This window comes from Mobula birostris, chromosome 22, assembly GCF_030028105.1.
Source record: "Mobula birostris isolate sMobBir1 chromosome 22, sMobBir1.hap1, whole genome shotgun sequence".
NCBI lineage: Eukaryota > Metazoa > Chordata > Chondrichthyes > Myliobatiformes > Myliobatidae > Mobula > Mobula birostris.
The window spans coordinates 13,012,989-13,038,823 of record NC_092391.1 but is presented as its reverse complement, the minus strand read 5'-3'; the positions used below and the strand labels follow the sequence as shown (position 1 = coordinate 13,038,823).

The 25,835-nt window shown below is 41.7% G+C and overlaps 1 protein-coding gene across 1 annotated transcript in view; it reads right to left on the bottom strand.

Annotated features, from left to right (window-relative positions):
- The window catches only part of ttll11 (tubulin tyrosine ligase-like family, member 11), a 181,172-nt gene extending 155,672 nt beyond the window's left edge, over positions 1-25,500 (bottom strand). Inside the window, exons 1-3 of the mRNA XM_072240034.1 lie at positions 25,106-25,500; positions 13,475-13,571; positions 6,247-6,380 (exon numbers count right to left, since the gene is read on the bottom strand). Of these exons, the coding sequence (XP_072096135.1) occupies positions 6,247-6,380; positions 13,475-13,571; positions 25,106-25,417 (543 nt within the window). The 5' untranslated portion in view covers positions 25,418-25,500. The remainder of the gene's footprint in view (positions 1-6,246; positions 6,381-13,474; positions 13,572-25,105) is intronic.
- Positions 25,501-25,835: the final 335 nt, after the last annotated feature.

Genomic DNA, 25,835 nt, shown 5'->3' with positions numbered 1-25,835 from the left:
TGGGGAATATGGAGATGGTAGAGAGACTAAGCAAATACATTGTGCCTTCTTCATGAGATCTCACACATCTAGAAATACTGGAAGATAACAGGTCTGTAATGATTATGGAATTTAAAGAAATCAACTTTCATGAAGATAAAGGGACTGACATCGATAGATCCCCAGACTTTCAAAGAAGGTGAAAAAGAAGATAGAGATTGTCATCATTCAAAATTTTGCATGGATCAGACAGATTGAAAAGTAGGAAAAGTAACCCCACTATTTAAGAAACACAAGTAAGAGAAAATGGGCAACTACAGATTAATTAGTAGAAGGGAAAAGCATGGAAACTATCATTAATGAAGCAGCAACAAGGCAATAAAATATGATAATTAGATTAGGACAAGTAAACACAGATTTGTTAAAATAAAATTATGTTTTGAACAATTATTTGAATTTTTTGAGGTTGTAGCTAGAAATAGGGCATCAGTGAATTGGATCTGGACTTTCAGGAGGTCTTCAATAAGGTGCACAAAGAGTCAATAAAGAAAGCCTACTTGCTTCGGAGTTTGCAAAGATTCCGTATGACATCTAAAATTTGAAAAACTCCGATAGATATGTGGTGCAGTATATCGTCTGGCTGCATCACAGCCTGTATCAAAACCAATGGCTTTCCATGGAAAATCCTACAAAAAGTAGTGGATATGGCCCAGTCCATCACAGGTAAAGCCCTCCTCACCATAGACCATATCTACATGAAGCATTACAGCAGGAAAGCAGCATCAATCATCAGGAACTTTCTTGCTGCTGCCATCTCGAAGGTGGTACAGGAGCTTCAGGACTTACACAACCAGGTTCAGGACCAGTTATTACCCCTCAACCATCAGACTCTTGAACCAAGGTGATAAATTTACTTGTCCCATCAATGAAATGGCTCTTCATTCATATTCTTGATATTTATTGCTTATTATTTTTTATATTTGTACAGTTTGTTTCTTATGCACACTGGTTGAACATCCTACAGTCTTTCATTAATTCTATTCTGGTTATAATATTATGGACTTACTGAATATGCCCACAAGAAACTGAATCTCAGAGATGTATATGGTGACATAGTATATGTACTTTGATAATAACTTTACTTTGAACTTTGAAGTCAGTATACAAGACACTGGGGTAATACATTGATATAGACCCAGGATTGCTTAATTAACAGATAAAAGTGGTCATAAACAAATTATTTCAGTTTGGAAGGTTGTTTTAACAGTAAGGTGCAATTGGAATCTGACTTGTCCTCAGCTGTTCGTGATCATTATTGATTTAGATTAGCAATCACATGTTCAAATTTGCTAATATACAAAGCTGCATGGGTTGTGGCAAAGATGCAGGAACACTTCAGGAGATATAAACAAAGTCAGTAAATATACATGGACATGATAAATGGAAAATAATGTGGAAAATGCAAGGTCTGCTCCTTTTGTAGAAGAACCAATTTTTTTTAATGATTAGAAAATGGGTTTAGGTATTCAAAGAGACCTGGCAGACCCTGTACATCGAACGTTAATATAGTGTACATGTACAGCAAGTGACCAGAAAGACCAATGTTATGTTGAACTTTACTGGAAGGCTATGTAAGTACAAGAGGAAAAACACTGTAGTAAATTATGTAGAGCCCTAGCGATACTGCAACTCGATTACTGTGTACAGGTCTTGTCTCCATACCAAAGGAAGGATGTAATTGTAATACAAGAGTGCAACAAAGGTCCATCCCATTGATTATTAGGAAGACAAGTTTGTCCAATGGAGAGAGAGCAAGTAGACTGATCCTATAATCCCTATAATTTAGAAAAATGAAAAATACAACATTCTCATAAGACTTTGCAGTGTAGATGCAGAAGTGATATTTTTACCTAGTTAAGCATCTGAAACCAGAGAGACTCTGAACTGCAGGAATGATTAAAAAACAGAGATTGGTTATTCATTATGTTTCTATATTTTTGAATTTGATCCAAAATTCAGCTTCTTCTAGGAATTTTAACAGCTCTTTAGAATACAAGATCTACTTTGATTTCTTAAATAAGTACATGCACAATGTGAAACAAATTAGGTGATACAACATAGTGGCAATGTCATTACACTCTACAACAGCTTGATAGAATTTCCACTGCCATCATATGGACATATTCTCAGCTAAAAAAACAAATGAGGGGCAATAGTGTAAGCAAAACGAACCCATACACACATTAAAAAGTGATGTCCATATTTAAAGGTGATTGAACCCCAGTGCAAATAGATTTACCTAATGTACCCAAGAAAATGTTATTATACATAAAACACAAAGATACATGGGTTTGCATAACAAGTCATCTTCGATAATGTACAGAATGTTTTTGCAGTGAACAAACTTCCATTTTATAGTAACACACATAATGTTGGAGGAACTCAGCATCTAGAAGAGAAAGAAACAGTCAACGTTTTGGGCCAAGACCCTTCATCTGGTCTTCGCTTAAAACGTCAACTGTTTATTCTCCTCCATAACTTGACCTGTTAGGTTCCTCCAGCATTTTGTGTGTTGCTTAAGATTTCCAGACTCTACAGAACCTCTTACATTTTCCATTCTACAGTGCACATTTGATCTTTAAAAATGGAAATACTTAGAGATAACAAGGTCAAGTACACAGACTTCACACCTCTGAAAATAGGGCTTGTCAAAAAGATTTTAGTACTTGAAAATAAAATGTCTAACTAAATGTGTGAAAACACAGCTCACTGTGAAAATCTCACTACGTTTGCAAATGAAAGCATCAAAAAAAAAGTAAGCAGTTTTTCATGGTTTCAAGAAATAGCTTCTGGGATACAAGCAACACCAGCAAGGATTAATGCTCAAAACTGTCATACCAAAGAATGAATTTCTAATGATGTCGACATTCTTACGCATCTCTTCTCAAATTATCTTTTAGCTTAATGTCACTTTCTCTTTTACATTTGTTTAAAGCTATATCTGTGCTCCTTTATTCTGATCACCCATCCAGTTATGTCAATATACCCATCGTGCTTTGCTATTTCCTAATATATCTACGCCCTACTTCAGAATCAGGTTTAATATCACTGTCATCTATCATGAAACTTGTTTTGCAGCAGCAGTGCAATGCAACAAAAATACTATAAATTATAATAAGAAATACACTCTAAAGATTAAATGAGATAAGCAGCGCAAATAAAAAAGAGCAAAAATAATGAGGTAGTGTTCATTGGTGGGTTCATAGTCCATTCAGAAATCTAATTGTGTAGGGGAATAAGCTGTTCCTAAAACGTTGAATGTGTGCCTTCATGCTCCTGTACCTCCCCTCTGATGGTGGCAATAAAAGGCAACATGTCCTGGATAATAGGGGGTCCTTAATGATGGATGCTGCCTTCATGAGGCATCACCTTTTGAAGATGTCACCAATGCTGGGGAAGCTAGTACCCACAGGTCTGCATTCCTCTGCAGCTTTTTCCAAACCTTTGCAGGCAGTGATGGTAATGGTCTTTCCATACCAGGCAGTACTGCAACCAGTTAGAAGGCTAACTAAGTTCACTTACAGTGGCTGAACTGGAATATTAAACACAGCCCTCTTGCTACAGCTACAGGGGGAAAAAAGATTAGTTCTAGAGTTCAATTCTCACTGTTTCAGCTACGATATTGTCTGGTCCTATAGCCTTTCCAAAATCCATTGATCAAGAGTCTGTTCTTGTCATGAAGAGTGACAACTATTGGCTGAAAACTGGTTTTGATGATCATGAGTATCTAGGTTGGAAAGAGAAATGGATCATCTTCTCAGTACTTCAGGTTTAACAAGATGGAGGACAACTAATTCATCAATTGTATATTGGAAATTGTATATGGAAATCAGGAGGAAGTTTTCTTGTCTCATTTGCTCTTATGTCACTGAACTTTGTAAGGTTTATAGCCAACGCTGTGGATTTATAAGGATGCTCCTTGTATGTATCTGCACCATCTCTTCTGGTCCATCAATCCTGCAGGATGCATCCAGAGATTGTCATGAATATTTCTGGCACAACTATACATGATAGGAAGGATGCTGAGGCTTGAAGAGGGTGCAGAAGGGGTTTACCAGGGTGCTGTGTGGATTAGAGGGCATGTGCTATAACAAGAAGATGGTCAAACTGGATTGTTTTCTCTGGAGTGGTAGAGAGTGAGGGGAGATTTGATAGAGGTTTACAAGTTTAGATAGAGTAGACAGACATTTTTTTCCCCCAAGGATTGAAATGTCTAATACCAGAGGGCATGCATACAAGGAAAGAGGGGGTAATTTCAAAAAAGGTGCGAGAGGAAAGTTTCTCTCCCCCCACCGAGCAGTGGAGGCAGAAACATTAGGGACTTTTAAGAGACATTTAGATGGGCACATAAATGTGAGGAAAATGGAACGATAAGGATATTGTGTAGGCAGAAGAGATTAGTCATTTGATTAGTAATTTAATTGTTTTGGCACAACACTGCGGGCCAAATGGCCTGTTCTGTGTTTATATGTTACTGAAGTGATTAATGTATTTCACATTCTATTTGTATCAAACTGATGACTGGATTTAAATTAATACTAACTGTATTTATAATTAATAAATGCATCATAAAGGACAATTGCAGCAACACAAGTAGAAGACAAATGTATTACAAATATCAGAAAATAAAGTGCTCCAAAAATCTCTAGATTAATACAACTTATGAAAATTATAGAAACTCAACTGCGATTTAAAGGATATTCAACTTCTCATTTGAAATATTCTAACTTGGTAGTCAAAGAGTCAGTATTATTCACTTTGGGCCTCTAGCTGATCAGAAAATTTCCTAACCAAATCAATAATCTATTGCCAGTTCCACAAACCACAACCTTCGCTTATGAAAATCTTTAATCAATTCTCTTCATAAGTCTGTTTAATGGCATTCACTAAATTCTTTGGTCACTTCTGTTATGCATAGCTTCTTTGGGTATTATCTACTCCTTACAATTCTATGCAGACTTCCCTTCATCAACTGCTTTTTTTCCCCTCCAGTGCCTTGGTTTTAAAAGCTTTCATTCTATTTTTTCACGGTCATGTCCCTGTCTGTCATTGATTGATAGGTATCACTGCCATTTTTGGATGCAAGTATAACTGGTGTTATATCTACAGTCACATGGTCCTAAGCGTTTGAACATTGTTCTGGTCTCTCATCTATCTTCATTCCTCCTACCCCTTTGAACAAGCATCTGTCTACGGTGTCTTCAAACGCTTTGTTCAAAAATTTTCTTTTGATAACTCTTACAAAGGTAGCTTCAGAATATTGAACTTTACATTTCTACGGTACAGAAATTCAGTTATTCTTTTACTACAAGTGATGAAGTTTTTAAACTAAATTAAGCTGAAAGTCTTACCTTGGAGACATCAGATGATACAAAAAAGTTTCAAAATACTGAAACTACTTAAGAAAACACTTAGTAAGTGATAAACTAAGTAAACATACTCCTTCAATTTTCAAAAGGTTGCTCAAAATTCATGATGTCATATCTGCATAAATAGCATTTTTTCTTACTAGCTGTTCCTTTCTCACACCTCGTGATGCAAAGAGCAGTGTTTTTGCTGTTTCCTTAGCATTTGTCTTTTTTTACGAGGTATGGTTGCTAGCTCAACGTTCAACCCAGCACGGATGGAAAGCATGCAAGGAGCTGCCAGATTTGAACCCTAGACCACTCGCCTCAAAAGTCCAGTGCTGATGCTACTTTACCACCGACCAGCTATACTTACTAGATTGGTGCAGTGTGATCTCAATGACCATTCTTTTCCTCAAGTTGCTTAACAGCATGGTATCACATTTACAAAAAGAAAACCTATCAAGTACCTAAAAATGGAGTGGTGATCCCAAATACAAAAAAAATCATTATCGTTACTGGTCTGCCACTAATAGGTCTGATATATCTTTCAATGGCACATTTTAAATGTAAAAAACTATTTTTGATGTTTACATTGGCTTTGAAAGGAAAAAGCAAGAAACAAGAATGAATTTCTCACAAATCCTTTGTGAGGTGACGGTTTTCTAAAACTAAAACATATTCTTTAGATCTTCTTCATATCAATAGCTAACAGGAAGGGCTTCAGATTTCACCTGTGACATTCTTTAAATAAAAGAAAAGTTAAGCTTTACAGCCAACTTCCTTTATTATAAATGTGCAAAAGAAGAATGATATTCCAATTTATATTTGATGCAGTTATACAATTTTCTCAGTATTTTACCTGATCTACAAAACTTTGGTATTCTTCTGGCAAAATCCAAGAACGAGGATAAAACTTGTATTCATCAGGGAATAATTCCTGCATCGTTCGAACTGCTCGACTAAAATTGACTTTACGTGTCATTTCCATCATTCCTAAAAAGGGAAAAATACTGCAGTTATTAGAGCCTTGGGTAGTAATACATAGTTAAGGTTTATATAAAACAGTATACTAGCAAACAAATCACGGCCTATGAAAAATAAGTGCTAAATTTAAAAAAACTCATAGAATATATACTGAATTCAACCAATTCAATGCCTTCAAAAACTGAGCTATTCAATCATCTTTTAACTGTACTGGCAGTTTGCAGACCGTTGCAAGGAGCAATACCGCCATCTACTGGGCTGGAGTATGGATCAAAGAGACAGAACAAACAGCCCCTTTAATTCCGCCTCCTCAAAAAAAAATTCAAAAAGTATGCTTTTCAGAAAGTCAAATACTTACATACATTATGATGGCAGTGATATCCTAACAAACTATCCATGTTAAACTATGTCTGTCCTAAGGATCTCAATTTAGCAATTAGAAGCTTCCCCATAGGACCTGCATTCAAACAATATATGTGACACTGTTTCTAGTCAAAGGCACTTCCTACAAATGCCTGTATCATGCATATCAGTTCTGAACAAGGAACTATTCAACCTTGTATATCCAATACAGAAACATGCAAGTATAACTTCTTCCCTCCTGATATACCCAAATTCTTGTTGGCCCTGGTGCTCAGAGCAAGAGCAGGAACTCTAAAAAGGCAATTCTCATTGATTGGCTAATTGGAGGGTGCTTTTTCTAATAAATTGTAGGTAAGGTTAAATGGAATGGAACATAAATTGAGAGGTTAGGAATTGAGGTATCGGTGTAGGTGCATAAGATCTTATTTTGGCACTCATCCTGAGTATTTCATTCAGAATACACAAAGATGGCAGTTAGGGCAGTAGAATGTCCCTCCTATAAAAATGTGGAAAGACAGATCTTTCTGATGACTACATCTATAGGAAGTACACCCAGGTACAGCCCCTGACAAACTAAGTCAAGGAATTGGAGCTAGATTTGGATACACTCTGGGATTTAGTCTCTCATCTATCTTCCAAAATGCATCACCTCAGTTACCTATATTGAAATGCATTTGTCACTCTTCAGCCTACTTCCCTAACTGATAAAAATCCCTTTGTAATCTATGATTTTCACTATCTAATATACCTTCTAATTTTGTGGCATCCAGAAACTTACTGATCATCTTTTGTAAGATGAGATTTTTACAGAGGTAGTCACACCCAAGGTAAAGGCTTCAAATGGACTGTGACCACCAGGAAAAGTAAAAGTAGTAGGTATTTAGTGCAGGTTTTCCTTGTAGCCATTCTGCTTACGAATATCCATTCTGGATACGGTTTGGGGGGGGGGGGAGGTGGGGGGGATTTCTTTCAGAGGCTAGCAGCAGCAGTTGAGCCTGAAGCCTAGACCACATTTCAGGAAATCTGATCACTGAGCTGTCCTTCAATATAGAATAAACCAATATAGAAGCAGAGGCTAAATGGCAAGGCTTCAGAGGCAAGGACAACAGAGATGGCTGTGGAAGGCAGAGGAATGGCTATGGGATTGCTTCGAGCCAGTGGACTGAGTGGTGTTTAAGGATACAGAGGATCTGAATTATTATACCATGGTTGTCACAGTCTTTATAAGAAGTCATAAACAAGTACGTCCCCACTAAAACATTCAGCGTCTTCCCCAACCAGAAGCCCTGGATGAGCCATGAGATCCACCACCTGCTGAGGGCAAGATCAGTGGCTTTGAGGTCTGGTGACCAAGTAAGATACAAGAAATCCAGGTATGATGTCTGGAAAGCTATCTCACAGCGAAGTGGAAATTCCAGACCACACTTGAATCAATGAAGGATGCTTGACAGCTGTGGCAGGGCTTGAATGCTATTACCAGTTACAAAGTGAAACCAAGTGACATGGGTGACAACAAGGCTTTGCTCCCAGATAAGTTCAATGCTTTGTATGCCCACTTTGACCATCAAAATATGGAGCAATCATCACAAACTGAGAGGGAGAGGTGGGAGACTTGTAATGAATATTTCTCCTGTTTACCGAGGAGAAAATAGTGGTTGCTCAAGAAATAAGGTAAAGAAGTGAAGATATTTATTTCAGAGGCCATTCATATTACCAGGAAGAAGGCATTTTCAGCCTTGCAGTGCATTAAGGTGGACAAATCCCCATAGTGTGCCCAAGTCCATGTTTTGTGGAAGGCTAGAGAGGAAATTGAAGGCCCTTGTAGAGACATTTCCTTCTTCATTAGCCACTAGTGAAGCTCTTCAAAACTGGTGGCTAATAATGTTCCATTATTTAAAACTGTACAGCAAAGACAAGAAACTATAGGTTGGTCAGTCTGGCGTCAGTAATGAGGAAATTAATGGCAGGAATTCTGAGGGATAGGATCTACTGGTATTTTGATAGATGGTCTGATTAGGAGTAGTCCGTATGGCTTTGTGTGCAAGACTTGCTTTACGAACTTCTGAAGGTGGAGCTGTGTAATGATGGCACTAAACAGCAACTCCTTTGGTTGCATCTTTGGAAACAGCCCCATTTCCATCTTTAATATCTTTATTTTTCCCTTTCAGGGTTCTTTTGAAGACCCTGACTTGGAGTTACACGCTGACTTCGGTTCTTTGCGGGAATGGGACCCGCTCTCAGGGTTTCATAACTGGCTGTTATTCAGCATGCCTAGGGCTTGGCCTAAGAGACTAGCTTGGATTTGGAAGCCTTGGATCTTGGGGCTCTGGAGACTGGCGGATCAAGGGTCGGTGTCAGGGCAGGAGACCCGTGTGTTGTCAGGGGAGTCAAAATATCTATGGCTGTGTGCCCGGAGACCCAAGATCTTCAGGCACAGAGCTTGAAAAAAGTGACGTAATGGACTTTTAACATCGTAACCAGCGAGGTGTTTGTTATGTCTCCACACTCGCTGGGAAAACAGAGAAACCTCCTTCTCCCTTATTAGGGAAGGAGAGAGCCTGTGGCATGTTGTATACTGGGTGAAATGCAAAGTCTTTGCGGTAACTGCAAGTCTGTGTCTTTGCTATTACTTTGCTCACACTTGAGTGCTCAGTGGCGTGTGCAAATGCTTATTTTTGCCAGTGGAGGGAGGGGATTGTTGCTTGCTGCTGCTTACCCATGGGAGGGAGGGGAGCTGGAGAGATTTTGGGGTTCTAACAGTTAATCTGTTATTCATTCTTTGGGGCACTCCTCTGTTTTCGTGGATGTTTGTGAAGAAAAAGCATTTCAGGATGTATATTGTATACATTTATCTGACATTAAATTGGACCTTTGAACAAACTGCTTAAGAGTTTGCAACACACATCAAAGTTGCTGGTGAACACAGCAGGCCAGGTGTTACATGCTCAAGGAGATCTATTTTTTTTTGAGAATGATGTAATGGTCTTTTGGAGGTCACCTGATGTGATTTTCCCACCAATGTGAGGTCACGTGATGACATGTGCCCCGTGACTATATAAGGGTCGACCCAGGTGACGCAGTCAGTTTTTGAGTTTGTAGATTTCCAGGTAGAACGTGTTGTGCCTCCGTTTCTGTTGCGTGTTTGTGTTTTGTGACGCAGTTTCATTTTTAAAACGGTTGTACGTTCTGTTGAAAGATTCCATATTACTTGGACTGGAAATTTGTGGCTGGAAGTGCCAATTTGCTTAATTCTGACATTTGAAGGGAGAGTGAAGAATTCATCGAAGGATCGAGAGAAGTCGGCATCGTTTGGCAGTTTAATAAAGAATCGACCTTATTGAGTCTTCGTCGGAGAGAACCTGCATCGAGATAACTCTTGTAAAAGGGCAATGAGTTCATGCAAAAAGGTGCTCTCTCTGTAAAATGAATTTAAGGTCAGTCGATTTAAACTGTTAATTTTCGGCATCCGGAATCCTGTGGACAGAACCAGCAGTAAAGGTGCGTCTGTGAAGAAATCTTTCTCCAGAGAAGTCTCTCCCAATTGCATGTGTAAAACTGTTGGACTTTAAGAACTATATCTGACTGTATCGCTTTAAGAACTGGTTTCGCATTTAACGCTTTAAGAACCAGAGCCAAGTGGAGTTGATAAATGGCTGCGTACCTGTTAACCTCCGGTTAAAGTTTTCCTTTGTTTTTCCCTTATCGTTTATACGTGTTTAATAAATGTTTGGTGGTTTTTATATAACCTGTCTCGATTAATATTCATTGTTACTGGTTACGTAACACAGGCAGCATCTCTAGGAAGAGGTACAGTCGACGTTTCGGGCCGAGACCCTTTGTCAAGACTAACTGAAGGAAGAGCTAGTAAGAGATTTGAAAGTGGGAGGGGGAGTGGGAGATCCAAAATGATAGGAGAAGACAGGAGGGGGAGGGATGGAGCCAAGAGCTGGACAGATGATTGGCAAAAGGGATATGAGATCATGGGACAGGAGGCCCAGGGAGAAGGAAAAGGGGGAGGGAGGGGAAAACCCAGAGGATGAGCAAGGGGTATAGTCAGAGGGAGAAAAAGGAGAGAGAGAGAGAAAAAAAGAATGTGTGTATATAAATAAATAACGGATGGGGTCCGAGGGGTAGGTGGGGCATTAGCGGAAGTTAGAGAAGTCAATGTTCATGCCATCAGGTTGGAGGCTACCCAGACGGAATATAAGGTGTTGTTCCTCCAACCTGAGTGTGGCTTCATCTTTACAGTAGAGGAGGCCGTGGATAGACATATCAGAATGGGAATGGGATGTCGAATTAAAGTGCGTGGCCACTGGGAGATCCTGCTTTCTCTGGTGGACAGAGCGTAGGTGTTCAGCGAAACGATCTCCCAGTCTGCAACAGGTCTCGCCAATATATAGAAGGCCACATTGAGAGTAAGAGTTTTTTTGAAACACAGAAAACAGTAGTGTTGTTGATGTTGTCTGTTTGAATTTTAACAAGGCCTATGATAAGCCCGAACAGTTAGATCCCATGGAATCCAAGAATCCAGGAAGTGCTAGTTAGGTAGATTCAAAATTGGCACAAAAATAGGAAGCTGAGGATGGTGGCTGGAAACTGTTTCTTCGAATGAAGGCCAGTGATTAGTCACATCCTGCAAGAGTTGGTGATATGACCGTGTTATGCTTTATTTATATACCCAAATGATTTGGATGTGGATGCACACAATTTAATCAGTAAGTTTCTGGATGCCACAAAATTAGAAGGTATACTAGATAGTGAAAATCATAGATTACAAGAGGATTTTTATCAGTTAGGGAAGTAGGCTGAAGAATGACAAATGCATTTCAATACAGATAACTGTGAGGTGATGCATTTTGGAAGACAAACAAGACAAACTTGGACTTGTAGTATGAACTGTGGGGCATAAAGGAGTGTCTTGGAACAGAGGAACCCAACAGTATCAGTGCCTAGTTTGTATAAAACAGCAAATCAAGTACAAAGTGAAAAATGCTTTTTGGGCACACAGGACAGTTTTTGCAGTTGTATAAGCCATTGGTGTGGCTGAAGCTTGTTGTATGCACACTTTTAGTTACCCTGTTTTATAGGAAAGATGAGGAAAGAAAGCAAAAAGTTTTAAGGATGTTGCCAGGACTAAAGGGCCTGAGTTACAGGGCTTGACTACATCATTAATTCTTGGAATAGGAGAGTGAAGAGTGACTTTACAGAAATGTTTAAAATTGAAGGGCATAGATACAGTTGATGGAAACTGTTTTCTCCCCAAAGCAGGGGAGACTAAAACTAGGGGACATTAATTTGGGGGCAGAAGGGAAAAATATATTTAGAAAGACTTCATGTAGACAAGAGAAAATCTGCAGATGCTGGAAATCCAAGCAACACAGACAAAATGCTGGAGGAACTCAGCAGGCCAGGCAGCATCTATGGAAAAAAAAAAGTACAGTCAATGTTTCGGCCCAAAACGTCAACTGTGCCTTTTTCCATAGATGCTGCCTGGCCTGCTGAGTTCCTCCAGCATTTTGTGTTGTGTCTCTTTCATGCAAAGAATGGTGAGTATGTAGAATAACCTGCCTGAGGAAATGGTACCATTTAAGAAGCAGTAGATTAGGTACATGACGGAGACAAGCCTAAAATGAATACAAGTTGAACACAGGAAATTGGGACAATCTGGTTGGGCACTGTGGTTGGCATGTACTTAATGGACCAAAGAGCATGTATCGCTCTCTGACATCACATACTGGCCACACACAGGCCAAATTCCCTGTCCAAGTAAGCCACATTCCGACATTAAATAGCAGTTAAGAGCAGGAATTAGAAGTCTTATTGACATGGCCTTATTATTATTGGCAGAGAATAAGTAGCAAAGTAATTATTGGCAGAGAAGAAATTAGTTGCTGCTACTGATTTCAAAGATCTCTGCACTCATAGTGCACACAACTGAGGAACATTTGAAACTGATTCTTGAATTTTAAACTCAATATACCACTGTGAATTTACTTGTCTGCAAATCTAGGGGTGAGAATTCTGAGGTTTTGAAATTCTGTTTTCTATAACACAGACATCAATATTGATCTGAGCACAAATGACATTGACATCTGATATGTCAATTTTATTTCTGTGAACCAGAACAATGCCACTAGCAACAAGCATTTTATGCAGCAATAAATAAAGAAATCAGTAAAACAGCAGTTTTCTGTCTATCAAATGCAAACTCCACATCCTTAATCAGCTTAATTCAAAAGCAGGAAATTCAACAAGGTAGATTTGAAATGAATCTTATTGTCACTTAAACACTTACAATCACTCAAATAGTAGTTTAAGCTACTAACATGGAAAGATAAGTATGATTTTAAATTTAACTGATGCAGTCATTGACAAGAACAGGTCCATCCTTTTGCACTCAGACTCAGAAAAGTACAGTACAGAAACAGGCTCTTTGGCCCATCTGGTCTATGCTGAGCCATTTAAGCTGCCTAGTCCCATTGACCAGCACCACAACCATAGCCCTCTATACCCCTACCACCCACGTACCTATCCACTCCTCTGAAAAAAATTGAAATCGAGCTCACATATACCACTTGCACTTTGCTGATTCTCAGCGAACTTCTTTGTTAGAACTAAAATAGTGAATGAAACTTACTTACAACTACTGTGTAATTTCCTACCAGCAAAATGCATTAACTAAAATTAAAACACAGAGCCTAGCTTAAAAAAAAACGAATTGTCTTAAACCATGGACGTACCTGGGTATTTGTTGACTAGACTTGAGCAGCTAACTTCACCATCATGAAAAGACACTCCATGCCAATAGATGTCACAGAAGTGACGTCCTGTTGGAAACTGAAACACATTAAGAAACTATCAGCACTTATAAGACATTAATTATAAAATAGTGCATTGTATTTATTTGATTTGGAAAGTAAACTAAATAACAACCATTACGTACTTTTGAAATCTTCAAGATTGCACTGGCAATTGAAAAGTTAGCACTGACATGCAGGCAATTATGGTAGTAAACAACTCAATTTGTCAGCCACAGTTCTCATTCTATGTGCCATAGTTCCAAAGAAGACACAAGTGTATGTGTAGCAGGAGAAAGAGTTCAAAAGTAGTGAATGAGGGCAGTGGGGATATTCTGTGTGCCACAGTTCCTGAGGAGACATTGGATTATGCATAATTAGGCACTTGGCAAGGGCCAATAAAAAGAAGCTAGGTTTAAGTAGAGGGGCCATTGTTGGAGTGAGGAGTTCAGGCTTTGGCTCATAGAGGCTTCAGCAAGGAAAGACTGGGCTTATAGATGGATATTTTCATTTATTTTTTTCTTTCTGTCTTATTGCACAGGTACAGCATTGGAGATGCCAGGCAGGAATGTTCCTCTTGTGGGATGTGGGAAAGCAGGGAGCCCTGCAGTGTCCTGAACAACTTCACCTGCAAGAAGTGAATCCAACTGGAGCTTCTTTCAGCCTATGTAAAAGAGTTGGAGCTGGATGAACTCTGACTCATTTGGGAGGCTGAAAGGTTGATCGACAGGACATACAGGGAAGTAGTTACACCCAAGGTACAGGATACAGGTAACTGAGTGATCGTCAGGAGGCAAAAAGGGGATAGGCAACTGCTGCAGAGTACACATGTGGCCATTCACCTCAACAACAGGTTTGGATACTGTCAGGGTGGAATGACCCTGCAGAGGAAAGCCACAGCAGTCAGGTCTCTGACACTGTCTGGTTCTATGGTTCGGAAAGGAAGGGAGGAGGAAAAGGTGAGCTGTAGTCAATGTTCCCTCTAATTTGTAATGACCAGTGTGTGCAAACACAATGTGCTGTGCAATTTTTTTGCCCAGTGACAACAACATATGTGCACCGAATGTTTAAGTGGAAGTAAACCTGAAGCTGTTCTAAGGATAATAAACTACCAAGTTTTCACACATTATTAAAGTTGTTTGAAATGGTCAAAAGTTATAAAATGACAAAGCCAGTTAACGAAATATCCAGATAGGTATTTTATTTGGAAATCATTGCATACAACACAAATCTTGTAGCTTAATTAGATAAGAGACACAAAGATGAACAAGATAATGAACATACTTAAGTTGCTTAGTCATTTTTTTTCTCCCTCCAGTCTTTGGCATTTACCCATTTTTTGTAAACTGTCAAGAATAATAAATCCTCCTTCCAACAGGGAGCTTTGAATTCTCATCAGCATTTCCAAATGCCACTCACTTAACCCATTACTGCTTACTTTTGATTTGATTCATTCCGCTAAAACCTCTTTCAGAGGCAGTGCTAGATGCACGAAAGGTTCTGCCAATGTCCAACAACTTTGCAAGGTCACAAATCACTTCATTTTGAAATGCAAATGTCACCATTTCAGAAAAGCTGGTAATCAGTTTGGATTTAATTTTTTCTTGTACAGAAAATTTGAAGTCATTGTACTGCTTAACTATGACAGTATTTTCAGCAAGAAAACCAGAATATTTTTCACACAGGACACTGACTTGATCTTGTCCAAAAGTGAAGTCACAATCTGCAAGGAAAAAAAATAAAAAGCTACCCTTTCTTGTAGAGGATGACAACCTTTTGTGCAGTTAAATTCCTTTGTGGTCCAGTAGCAAAAGGTGTGTGACAAAACACACAGGCACACTTTAGTGGGAACACTGGCTGGTAGTGATACAGCCAATGGTGATTGCTCAGGAGAACAGACAGGAGGTTCAGTGGTATTCCTGGACGGTTATATTGTCTCCCAGGTGCTAGGGTCAGGGACATCTCAGATACGGTCCACAACATTTTTAAATGGATGGGCGTGCAGCCAGAGGCTGTGGTCCACATTGGTATTAATGATATGGGTAGGTAGAGTTGATGAGTTCTTACAAAGTGAGTTCAGGAGCTCAGATGCTAAGATAAAGGACAGGACCTCCAGGATTATGATCTTGGGATTGCTACCCATGCCACACGCCAGTGAGGCCAGAAATAGGAAGAACATATAGCTTAACAACACACACAAAATGCTGGTGGAACGCCACAGGCCAGGCAGCATCTATAGGAAGAAGTACAGTCGACGTTTCGGGTCGAGACCCTTCATCAGGACTAACGGAAAAAAGAGATAGTAAGAGACTTGAAAGTGAGAGGGGGAGGGGGAGACCCGAAATGATAGGAGAAGACAGGAGGGGGAGGGGGATGAAGCTAAGAGCTGGGAAGTTGATTGGCAAAAGGGATACAAGGCTGGAGAAGGGGGGAGTATCATAGGACAGAATGCCTAGGGAGAAAGAAAGAGGGAGGGGAGCACCAGAGGAAGATGGAGAACAGGCAAGGAGCTATTGAGGGAAAGAGAGAGGGGAAAAAAATTAGGGATGGGGTAAGAAGGGGAGGAGGGGCATTAACAGAAGTTAGAGAAATCAATGTTCATGCCATCAGGTTGAAGGCTACTCAGACAGAATATAAGGTGCGGTTCCTCCAACCTGAGTGTGGCTTCATCTCGACAGTAGAGGAGGCCATGGATTGACATATCGGAACGGGAATGGGGCATGGAATTAAAATGTGTGGCCACTGGGAGAGCCTGCTTCTTCTGGCAGACAGAGTGTAGGTGCTCAGCGAAGCGGTCTCCTAATCTGCATCGGGTCTCACCAATATATAGAAGGCCACACCAGGAGCACCAGACACAGTATATCACACCAGCAGACTCACAGGTGGTGTCGCCTCACCTGGAAGGACTGTCTGGGGCCGTGAATGGTGGTGAGGGAGGAAGTGTAAGGGCAGGTGTAGCACTTGTTCCACTTACAAGGATAGGTGCCAGGAGGGAGATCAGTGGGAAGGGATGGGGGAGGGGGAATGGACAAGGGAGTCGCGTAGGGAGCGATCCCTGCGGAAAGCAGAAAGTTGGGGGGGGGGGAGAGAAAGATGTGGTTGGTGGTGGGATCCCGTTGGAGATGGCGGAAGTTACGGAGAATTATATGTTGGACACGGAGGCTGGTGGGGTGGTAGGTGAGGACAAGAGGAACCCTATCCCTAGTGGGGTGACGGGAGGATGGGGTGAGAGCAGATGTGCGTGAAATGGGAGAGATGCGTTTGAGGGCAGAGTTGATGGTGGAGGAAGGGAAGCCCCTTTCTTTAAAAAAGGAAGACATCTCCTTCATCCTGGAATGAAAAGCCTCATTCTGAGAGCAGATGCAGTGGAGACGGAAGAATTGAGAGAAGGGGGATGGCATTTTTACAAGTAACAGGGTGGGAAGAGGAATAGTCCAGGTAGCTGTGAGAGTCCATGGGCTTATAGTATACATCAGTAGATAAGCTGTCTCCAGAGACAGAGAGATTAAGGAAGGGGAGAGAGGTGTCGGAAATGGACCAGGTAAATTTGAGGGCAGGGTGGAAATTGGAGGCAAAGTTGATGAAGTCAACGACCTCAACAAAGCATGCAGGAAGCAGCGCCAATGCAGTCGTCAATGCAGCGAAGGAAAAGTGGGGGATGGATACCAGTATAGGCTTGGAACATGGACTGTTCCACATACCGAACAAAAAGGCAGGCATAGCTGGGACCCATACGGGTGCCCATGGCTAGACCTTTAGTTTGAAGGAAGTGGGAGGAGCCAAAGGAGAAATTATCAAGAGTAAGGACCAATTCTGCTAGATGGAGGAGAGTGGTGGTGGAGGGGAACTGGTTGGGTCTGGAATCCAAAAAGAAACAGAGAGCTTTGAGACCTTCCTGGTGGGGGATGGAGGTATATAGGGACTGGACATCCATGGTGAAAATAAGACGATGGAAGCCAGGGAACTTGAAATCATTGAAAAAATCCAGAGCATGAGAAGTGTCACGAACACAGGTGGGAAAGGATTGAACAAGGTTGGGGGATAAAACAGTGTCGAGGTATGCAGTAATGCGTTCAGTGGGACAGGAGCAAGCTGAAACAATGGGTCTACCTGGATAGGTAGGTTTGTGGATCTTGGGTAGGAAGTAGAAACTGGAAGTGCGAGGTGTGGGAACTATGAGGTTGGTGGCAGTGGATTTTCTCGTATATAGGTATATAGTTTAACACTTGGCTAAGGAGATGGTGCAGCAGGGAGGGCTTCAGATTTTTGGATCATTGGGCTCTCTTCCAGGGAGGGCAGGATCTGTACAGAAGGCTCATTTTGCACCTGAACTGGGACCAAAATCCTTGTGGGAAGGTTTGCTACTGCTGCACCGGGGGTGGGGGGAGGCATTGTTTAAACTAAAATTGCAGGTGGATGGGAAACAGAGTGCCAGAGCATTGTGGAGTGGTTGTGAGGAAACATGTTTCAACGTACATACAAAGTTGGGAATTGAAAGACTGAGTACAATGGGACCAATGTTTCCAATGTTTTGAGTTGTGTATATTTCAATGCGAGGCTTGTTCCTCTCTGCCATCCACTTCCTGAATGGATGTTGAATCTTTGGATACTACCCCACTTTTTAAAAAAAAGTAAGTATTTCTGTTTTTGCACTTTTTTAAAGTCTATTCAATATACGTAATTGATTTACTTGTTTATTTATTTTTTATTTTATTTACTTATTTTTTCCTTTTTTTCTATGCTAGATTATGTATTGCTTTGAACTGCTTGCTGCTAAGTTAACAAATTTCACATCACATGCCAGTGATAATAAATTTGATTCTGATTCTGTAGTGGGAGAAAGGCATATAATGCTTAGGGCATGGATCAGCACTTGTGCAGTAACCATAGTCGGCCACGACCAACGGAGGCCACTACAATCAGCACTTAGAATTATCACATTGTAGCCATTAGTGAGACTTGGTTGCAGGGGTAGGGGTGGGGGGGGGGGGGTGGGTACAGGATTGGCAGTTCAATGTTCCAGGATTCCCTTCTTTTAGATGTGATGGAACAGGAGAGATTAAGGGGGAGGGATGGCATTACTAGTCAGGGAAGATGTCATGGTAGTGCTCAGACAGGGCAGACTGGAGAGCTCGACTACTGAGGCAAATGGGAGAAACTGAGGAATAAGCATGTTAATGGGATTCCATTATAGATCATCTAACAGTCCACAGGATTCAGAGAACCAAATTTGTAGAGATCGCAGACTGTTGCAAGAAACACAAGGATGTGATAGGAAGTGATTTTAACTTTCCACATAATGACTGGGTCTCCCATACTATAAAAGTGCTGGACGGAATAGAGTTTATCATGTGTTCCAGAAAGTTTTCTTAAATAATACATGGAGGTCCCAAGTAGAGAGAGAGTCACTAGATCTCCCATTAGGAAATGAGACAGGGCAGGTGACAGAGGTTTGCTTAGGTGAACACTTTGCATCTTGTGATCATAATGCCAGTTTCAAGATAATTCTGGAGAAGGATAGGTCTGGTCCTTGGGTTGGGATTCTAATTTGGTCAAAGGCCAATTTTGATGTCATCAGAAAGGATTGTGGATTAGGACAGATTGCTTTCCAGCAAAGGTGTACTTGGAAAGTGGGAGGCCTTCCAAAGTGAAATTTTGAGAGTTCAGCCTTTGTACATTCCTGTCAGAATAAAAGGTTTAGGAGCTTTGTTTTTGAGAAATATTGGGGCACTAGTTAAGAAAGGAGGTGGATAGCAGGTTAAGGCAGAAAGGAACAAATGAGGTACTTGAGAAGTACAAGAAGTGCAAGAAACACTTGAGGAGGAAATCAGGAGGATTAAAAGAAAGCATGAGGTTGCTTGAGCAGACAAGGTAAAGAAGAATCCCAAGGTCTTCTACAGATTTATTTAGAGCAAAAGTACAGCAAGGGACAAAATTGGTCATCTGGAAGATCAGAGTGTTCATCTATGCATGGAGCAGAAAGAGATGTGGGATATCTTAAATAGATTTTTTTGCACCTACATTTACTCGGGAGATAGACACAGTCTCTCAAACTGAATCAAAGCAGCAGTGATATCATGGACTGTATACATATTACAGAGGAGGGAGGTGTTAACTGACTTGAGGAAAATTAGAGTGGACAGGTCCCTAGTGCCTGACAGAGTGTTCTCTCAGACCCTGTGGGTGGTTAGTGTAGAAACTGCAGGGTCCCTAGCAGAGATATTTAAAACTTCCTTAGTGACAGGATTGGAGGATAGCTAATGTTGTTGTTCTGTTGTTTAAGAAAGGCTAAGAATCAGTGGTTTGGTATTCAAGATGAGGTAGCAAATTGGATTACATATTGGCTTCTTGGGAGAAACCAGACAGTGGTAGTAGATGGTTGACTATCGCCCAGGAAGACTATCAAAACTTACAGTGGGATCTGGACAAGCTGGAAAAATGGAGTGACAAATGGCAGATGGAATTTAATGCAGACAAATGTGAGGTGTTGCACTTTGGGAGGACAAACCAGGGTAAGACTTAAACAGTAAGTGGTAGGGCTCTGAGGAGTACAGAAGAAAAGAAGGATCTGTGAATACAGATTCATAACTCCTTGAAAGTGTGTCACAGGTACAGCAAATACGGTCATAAAGAAAGCTTCTTGGCACATTGCCTTCATAATTCAAAGTATTGATGACAGTAGTTGGAATATTATGTTGAAGTTGCATAAGATGTTGGTGAGGCTTAATTTGGAGTATTGTGTGAAAGATGTCAATAAGATTGAAAGAGTGCAGAGAAAATTTACAAGGATGTTGCCAGGACTTAAGGACTTGAGCTTTAGGAAAAGGTCAAATAGGTTAGGACTTTATTCCCCAAAATGAAGAAGAGTGAGGGGAGATTTGACAGAGGTTACAAAATTATGAGGCACAAATGCAGGCAGGCTTTTTCCATTGAGGTTGGGTGAGACTAAAACTAGAAGTCATTAGAGTGGTGAGAGTGTGGAACGAGCTGCCAGTGGAAATAGTGGATGTAGCTTTGATCTCAATAATTAAGTGAAATTTGGTTAGGTACATGGAAGGCTATGGTCTGGATGCAGTTGATGGGACTAGGCAGATTAATAGTTTAGCATGAACTAGATGGGATTAAGGGCCTATTTCTGTGCTGCTGTGATCTAGGACTATAACTCCCACACACATTCACTAATATGTCATCGCATTTAGGCATTCAAAGCAGACGTTTCACAACCAAGCAGCAACCATCCGATTAACCCTCATTCACCCAAAGTACCTCAGAGTTAAAGGTAATGATTACCAAGGTTGCTACTGAAGCTAGTAATGCTCGAGTGAATAACCACAAAATCAAAATCATTTTCAAATATTGTTGGCCGAATGTTTGACATTCCTCCCTTAGAACAGCTATTAATTTTAATTTCATAACTTGCTTTCCTACCTTTTCTGTTAATAACAATGTTAATAACAATTTAATGTTGTCCTCAAAGTTCAACGTTCTTTTAAGAAATTAAATGTTACATTTAGTTATTAGAATAAGATCACATTTACTTTGGAAAAATAAGAATCTAAATAAAATCAAGAATATGGTGTTTGCAATAAAAGTTCTAAGTAGATTTATTATCAAAGTACACAGCTGTCACTATATACAACCAGAGATTCATTTTCTTGCAGGCATACTCAATAAATCCTATAACCATGATAGAATCAATGAAAGACCATGCCAACAGAATGGACAACCAGTGAGTAAAAGACAGCAAGCTGTGCAAATACAAAAGAAAGAAAAAAAGAAAAAATAATAATAAATAAGCAGTAAATATTAAGAACATGAGATGAAGAATCCTTGAAAGTGAGTCCATAGGTTGTGAGAACAGTTCAGTGATGGGGCAAGTGAAGTTATCCCCTCCGGCTCAAGAGCCTGAAGGCTGAAGAATATTAACTGTTCCTGAACCTGCTGGTGAGAGTCCTGAGGCACCAGTACCTAGTTCCCTGATTATGCTGCTTTCCTGCGACAACACTCCATGTGGATGTGTTCAGTGGTGGAGAGGGTTTTATCTGTGATGGACTGGGCTGTATCCACTATGTTTTGTAGGATTTTCTGTTCAAGTGAATGAAAGGGTTATCATACGAGGCACACTTGATAGCTCTGGGTCTGTAGTCGCTGGAATTTAGAAGGATGAGGGAGAATCTCATTGAAACTTTTCGAATGTTGAAAGGCCTTGACAGAGTAGATGTTGAAAGGATGTTTCCCATGGTGGGAGAGTCTAGGACGAGAGAGCACAGCTTCAGGATAGAGAGGCACCTTTTCAAAACAAAGATGCATTGACATTTCTGTAGCCAGAGGGTGGTAAATTTATGGAATTTGTTGCCACATGCAGCTATGGAGGCCAGGTCATTGGGTGTATTTAAGGCAGAGATTGGCAGGTTCTTGATCAAAGGTTACAGGGAGAAGGCCAGGAAATGGGGTTGAGGAGAAGGGGAAAAAAAAGGATCTGCCATGATTGGCAGAGCAGACTCGATGGGCCAGATGGCCTAATTCTGCTCCTATGTCTTATGGTCTAAGTGCAAAGCGAGTAGAGTAGGGAGGCTGTGCATACAGCTTTGTGGTGCACCTGGGCTGATGGAGACTGTGAATGGGATGTTGTTGCCAATGCAAACTGACTGGTGTCTGCAAGTGAGGAAATACAGGATCCAACTGCACAAGGAGGTATTGAGGCTAAGGTCTTGACGCTTACTGATTAGTTTTGAGGGGTTTATAGTATTAAGAGCCAACGAAATGGCATCTGCTGTGGACTTATTGTGCCAGTATGCAAATTGGTGCAGATCCAATTCACTTCTCAGGTAGGAGTTCATATGTTTCATCACCAACCTCACAAAGCACTTCATCACTGTGGATATAAATGCTTCTGGACAATAGTCATTGGGGCAGGTTACCACGTTCTTCTTAGGCACTGGTATAATTGAAGCCTGTTTGAAGCAGGTCAGTATGTCAGGCTGCCAAAGTGATAGGTTGAAGATCTTAGTGAACACTCCAGCCAGTTGATCTGAGCCAGATTCTTTCTGTGGGTTCACCCTTAGAAGGATGCTTTCACGTTGGCGTTAGGGACCATTAAATTAGTAAAACTTGCCTTAAGTATTAAGATTTGTTGGGCTGGGTGAAACTGACAATAGAATAGTTACATTAATTATTTAAAACATGGAACGCGAGTTAAATTACACTTGAGTACCATAAACAAGTCTTTGCTAAATTATAGAAAGAATATAAAATCTCTGGACAAGAAATAATTAAAAAAAATTAATTCAGGGTTGAAGGCGAGGTTGGCAAACCAGTAGTTGTAACCTATCCCTTGATATGCTCTTGAACTATTGTTTCGTCTTTTGTTGTATTCTGTGTCATTCTGCAGAGCACTGTGGGCAAACCATGTTGTGCCAGAACGTGTGGTGAAACTGTGGGCTGCCCCAGCACATCCTCATGCATGTTGGTTATTAATGCAATGCATTTCACTGTATGTTTCAATATACACGTGGCAAATGAACTTGAACTTTGAGGGCATTATGATCCAGCATTCAATTCCACTGAATCCATTCCATACACTCACTAGCAGACATCAGTACTATATAGCCATCACTGAAAACGCAGTATCATCCAGCCCTGCAGATTCAGTCACACCAAATTCTGTTCATCACTTTATGCAATACTACAGACCCAATACCATACAAAATATCAACTGTTAGCCCAGATGGTGCTAAGTGTGTAGCATCACCCAGGGCAGCAGTTCCAGTCTCTCATTGCTGCAGATACACTGTCACCCAGCTCAGCAGATCCAGCACCGCAGACCCAGTGTTATCTAGTGCCATGGATTCAGTCTATAGAACAGCAGAACTACAGACATTATTATATACATTGTCACACTGGTGGCAACTTAACTTGCTCACTGCTGCAGTCCCAGGGGTGCAGATCCAGCACTAAAGGCCCAGTCATATAGATCCAGCATTCAAGATTGTTTAATGTCATTTCCAGTACACTTGGTGTAAAGGAGAACAAAATAATTGTTACTCCAGATCTGATGCAGCACAAAAAAACTCAAAATATGATAAAGACCACAATACTAAAAACCACAATAAATGTACTATAAATACATAATATAGCTTATATTCATACATTGATTGTATGTCCATTAAGCTAAGCACAGGATTGTCTGCACACAAGGTGACTGAAAGGAAATGGTAAAGTTGCAGTTGGTTAGAGGGCAGAGATGTTGATCAGCCTTACTGCTTCGGGAAAGTAACTGTCATTGAGTCTGTGGTCCTGGTGTGGATGGGGCAAACAGTCTATGAGCAGGGTGGATGGATCTTTCTTGATGTTTCTGGTCCTTTTCCAACATCTTTCTGTATACATGTCCTTGATGGCAGCTGGACTGGTGCCACTGATGCACTGGGCAGTTTTGACGAAAAGTTGTAGAGCCTTCCCATCCATCGCATTGCAATTCCCGTACGATGCAGTTTGTTAGAATGCTCTCTACTGCACACCTGTAGAATGATATGAGTGTAGATGTGCATAGTCCAGCACCCTTCAGCTTGTTCAGAAAGTAGAGGCATTGGTGAGCTTTCCTGATTGTGTAGGATGTGTTCTGGGACTGTGAGAGGTTGTGCAAGATGTGTACTCCCAGGAGTTTGAAGCTACTCAGTTTCCACTGCTGTGCTACTGATGTAAAGAGGGTGAGCGTTCTCCTGAAGTCGATAACCATCTCCTTCATCTTGTTGACATCAAGGAAGAGATTACTTGCCCGACACCAGGCCTTGAGCTTGCCCACCTCCTTTCTGTAGGTCATCTCACTGTTGTTAGTGATGAGCCCCACCACTGTCGTGCCATCAGCGAAATTGACAATGTAATCACTTGGGTGTTTGGCCGTGCAATCATATGTGAGCAGAGTGCACAGCAATGGGCTCAGCACACAGCCCTGGGGAGCACCCATGTTGACAGTGATGGAGCAGGAGGACCAGTTGTGCATGCAGACAAACCAACACAAGGTACCAGCATTGTTCCAGAGTTGGGGAAACCACTGCCTCCCAGTATCCCAGCCCACCAGAAACACACTATAGATTCAGTGACACCCCATGCTGACCTTGTCACCCAGTGCTGTGACAATTAGGACAAGTTGTAGACCTGGTACCACAGATTCAGGAGCCAGAGGATGACCATGAGACAACAGGGCAGGGTTTCTCTGGGTCTGCAGCAGTGGCCAAGACTGGGTCCAAAAGCACAAGGTGCGTGGCACTGGGCGACGGTCAGAAGGTGAGGCAGAATGTGGGGCACCTACACGTGTGATACTGGGGTCAAAGATGAGTGACTGCTGCATTCAGAGACCTCTGCATCGGGCCGCTTCATGTGCCTGCTGCTACCGGCCATAGGGGTTCGTCTGGCCACTGGATGCGCTCACTGCACCCGGCACAGGATGCATCCAGCTACTGGATGCGTTCAGACACCCTATGCGCCCGCTGCATCCAGCTATAACCGGGTCACACGGGCACTGACCCTCCGGCTGACTCTGGCCCCCAGCGCCCAGATGCAGTCTCTAACCCTCACCTCCTTCCACTTCAGTTGTTGGATGCAGATCTTGAGTGCCTCGGCCGACGTCTTGGCCCTGGAGCTGTCCACCGTCACCGTGCGCTTGCTCCTGCGCGGGCGGACCTGCCCGCCCTGCTCCGCCTTCTGCGCTCGCCGCCGCGACGCCTCCTTGGCCAGAGAGGCCAGCGTTTTGCGGGCCGCCGGCGGGAACAGGGCGGCGGCTGCCGCGCCGGCCACGGTGGTGGTGGTGGTGGTCGTCGTCGCCGCCGCCGCCGCCTCCGTCTTGCTCCGGCCGCCCTCCGGGCTCGGCTCGCGCGCCTGCTGACTCATGTCCCGAGCTACGGGGCGCGCGGCCCGCGCTCTCGCCGGCCCATTTTAAATCCCAGCCGCTCGCCCTATTCGCGCGAGCTCGCCTCCACATTCAGCACGCGGCCGCTCGCTCTTGCGTTGCCGCCCCGCCCATTGTTGACACGCCGTTGCCAGCGCAACGGCCCGACTGGAAGGGCTTTCTCCGCCAACGGCGGCTTGGCGAACGGTCGCAAGCTTAAAATCCTTTTCTCTCTCGAAACTACAAGTTGGTGAAAATCAAAGCTGCAGAGAGCGAAAATCTACATCGAATTATTTAGAATGTTGGAACCATTCAGTAACGCCTGTAGAAAGGGAAACAGCTGAAGTCCAATATACTTCTATTACATAATAGTCCGTGAGCCAGTAGGGTTGGTCAGTACCATCTGAGGGGAATAATGCT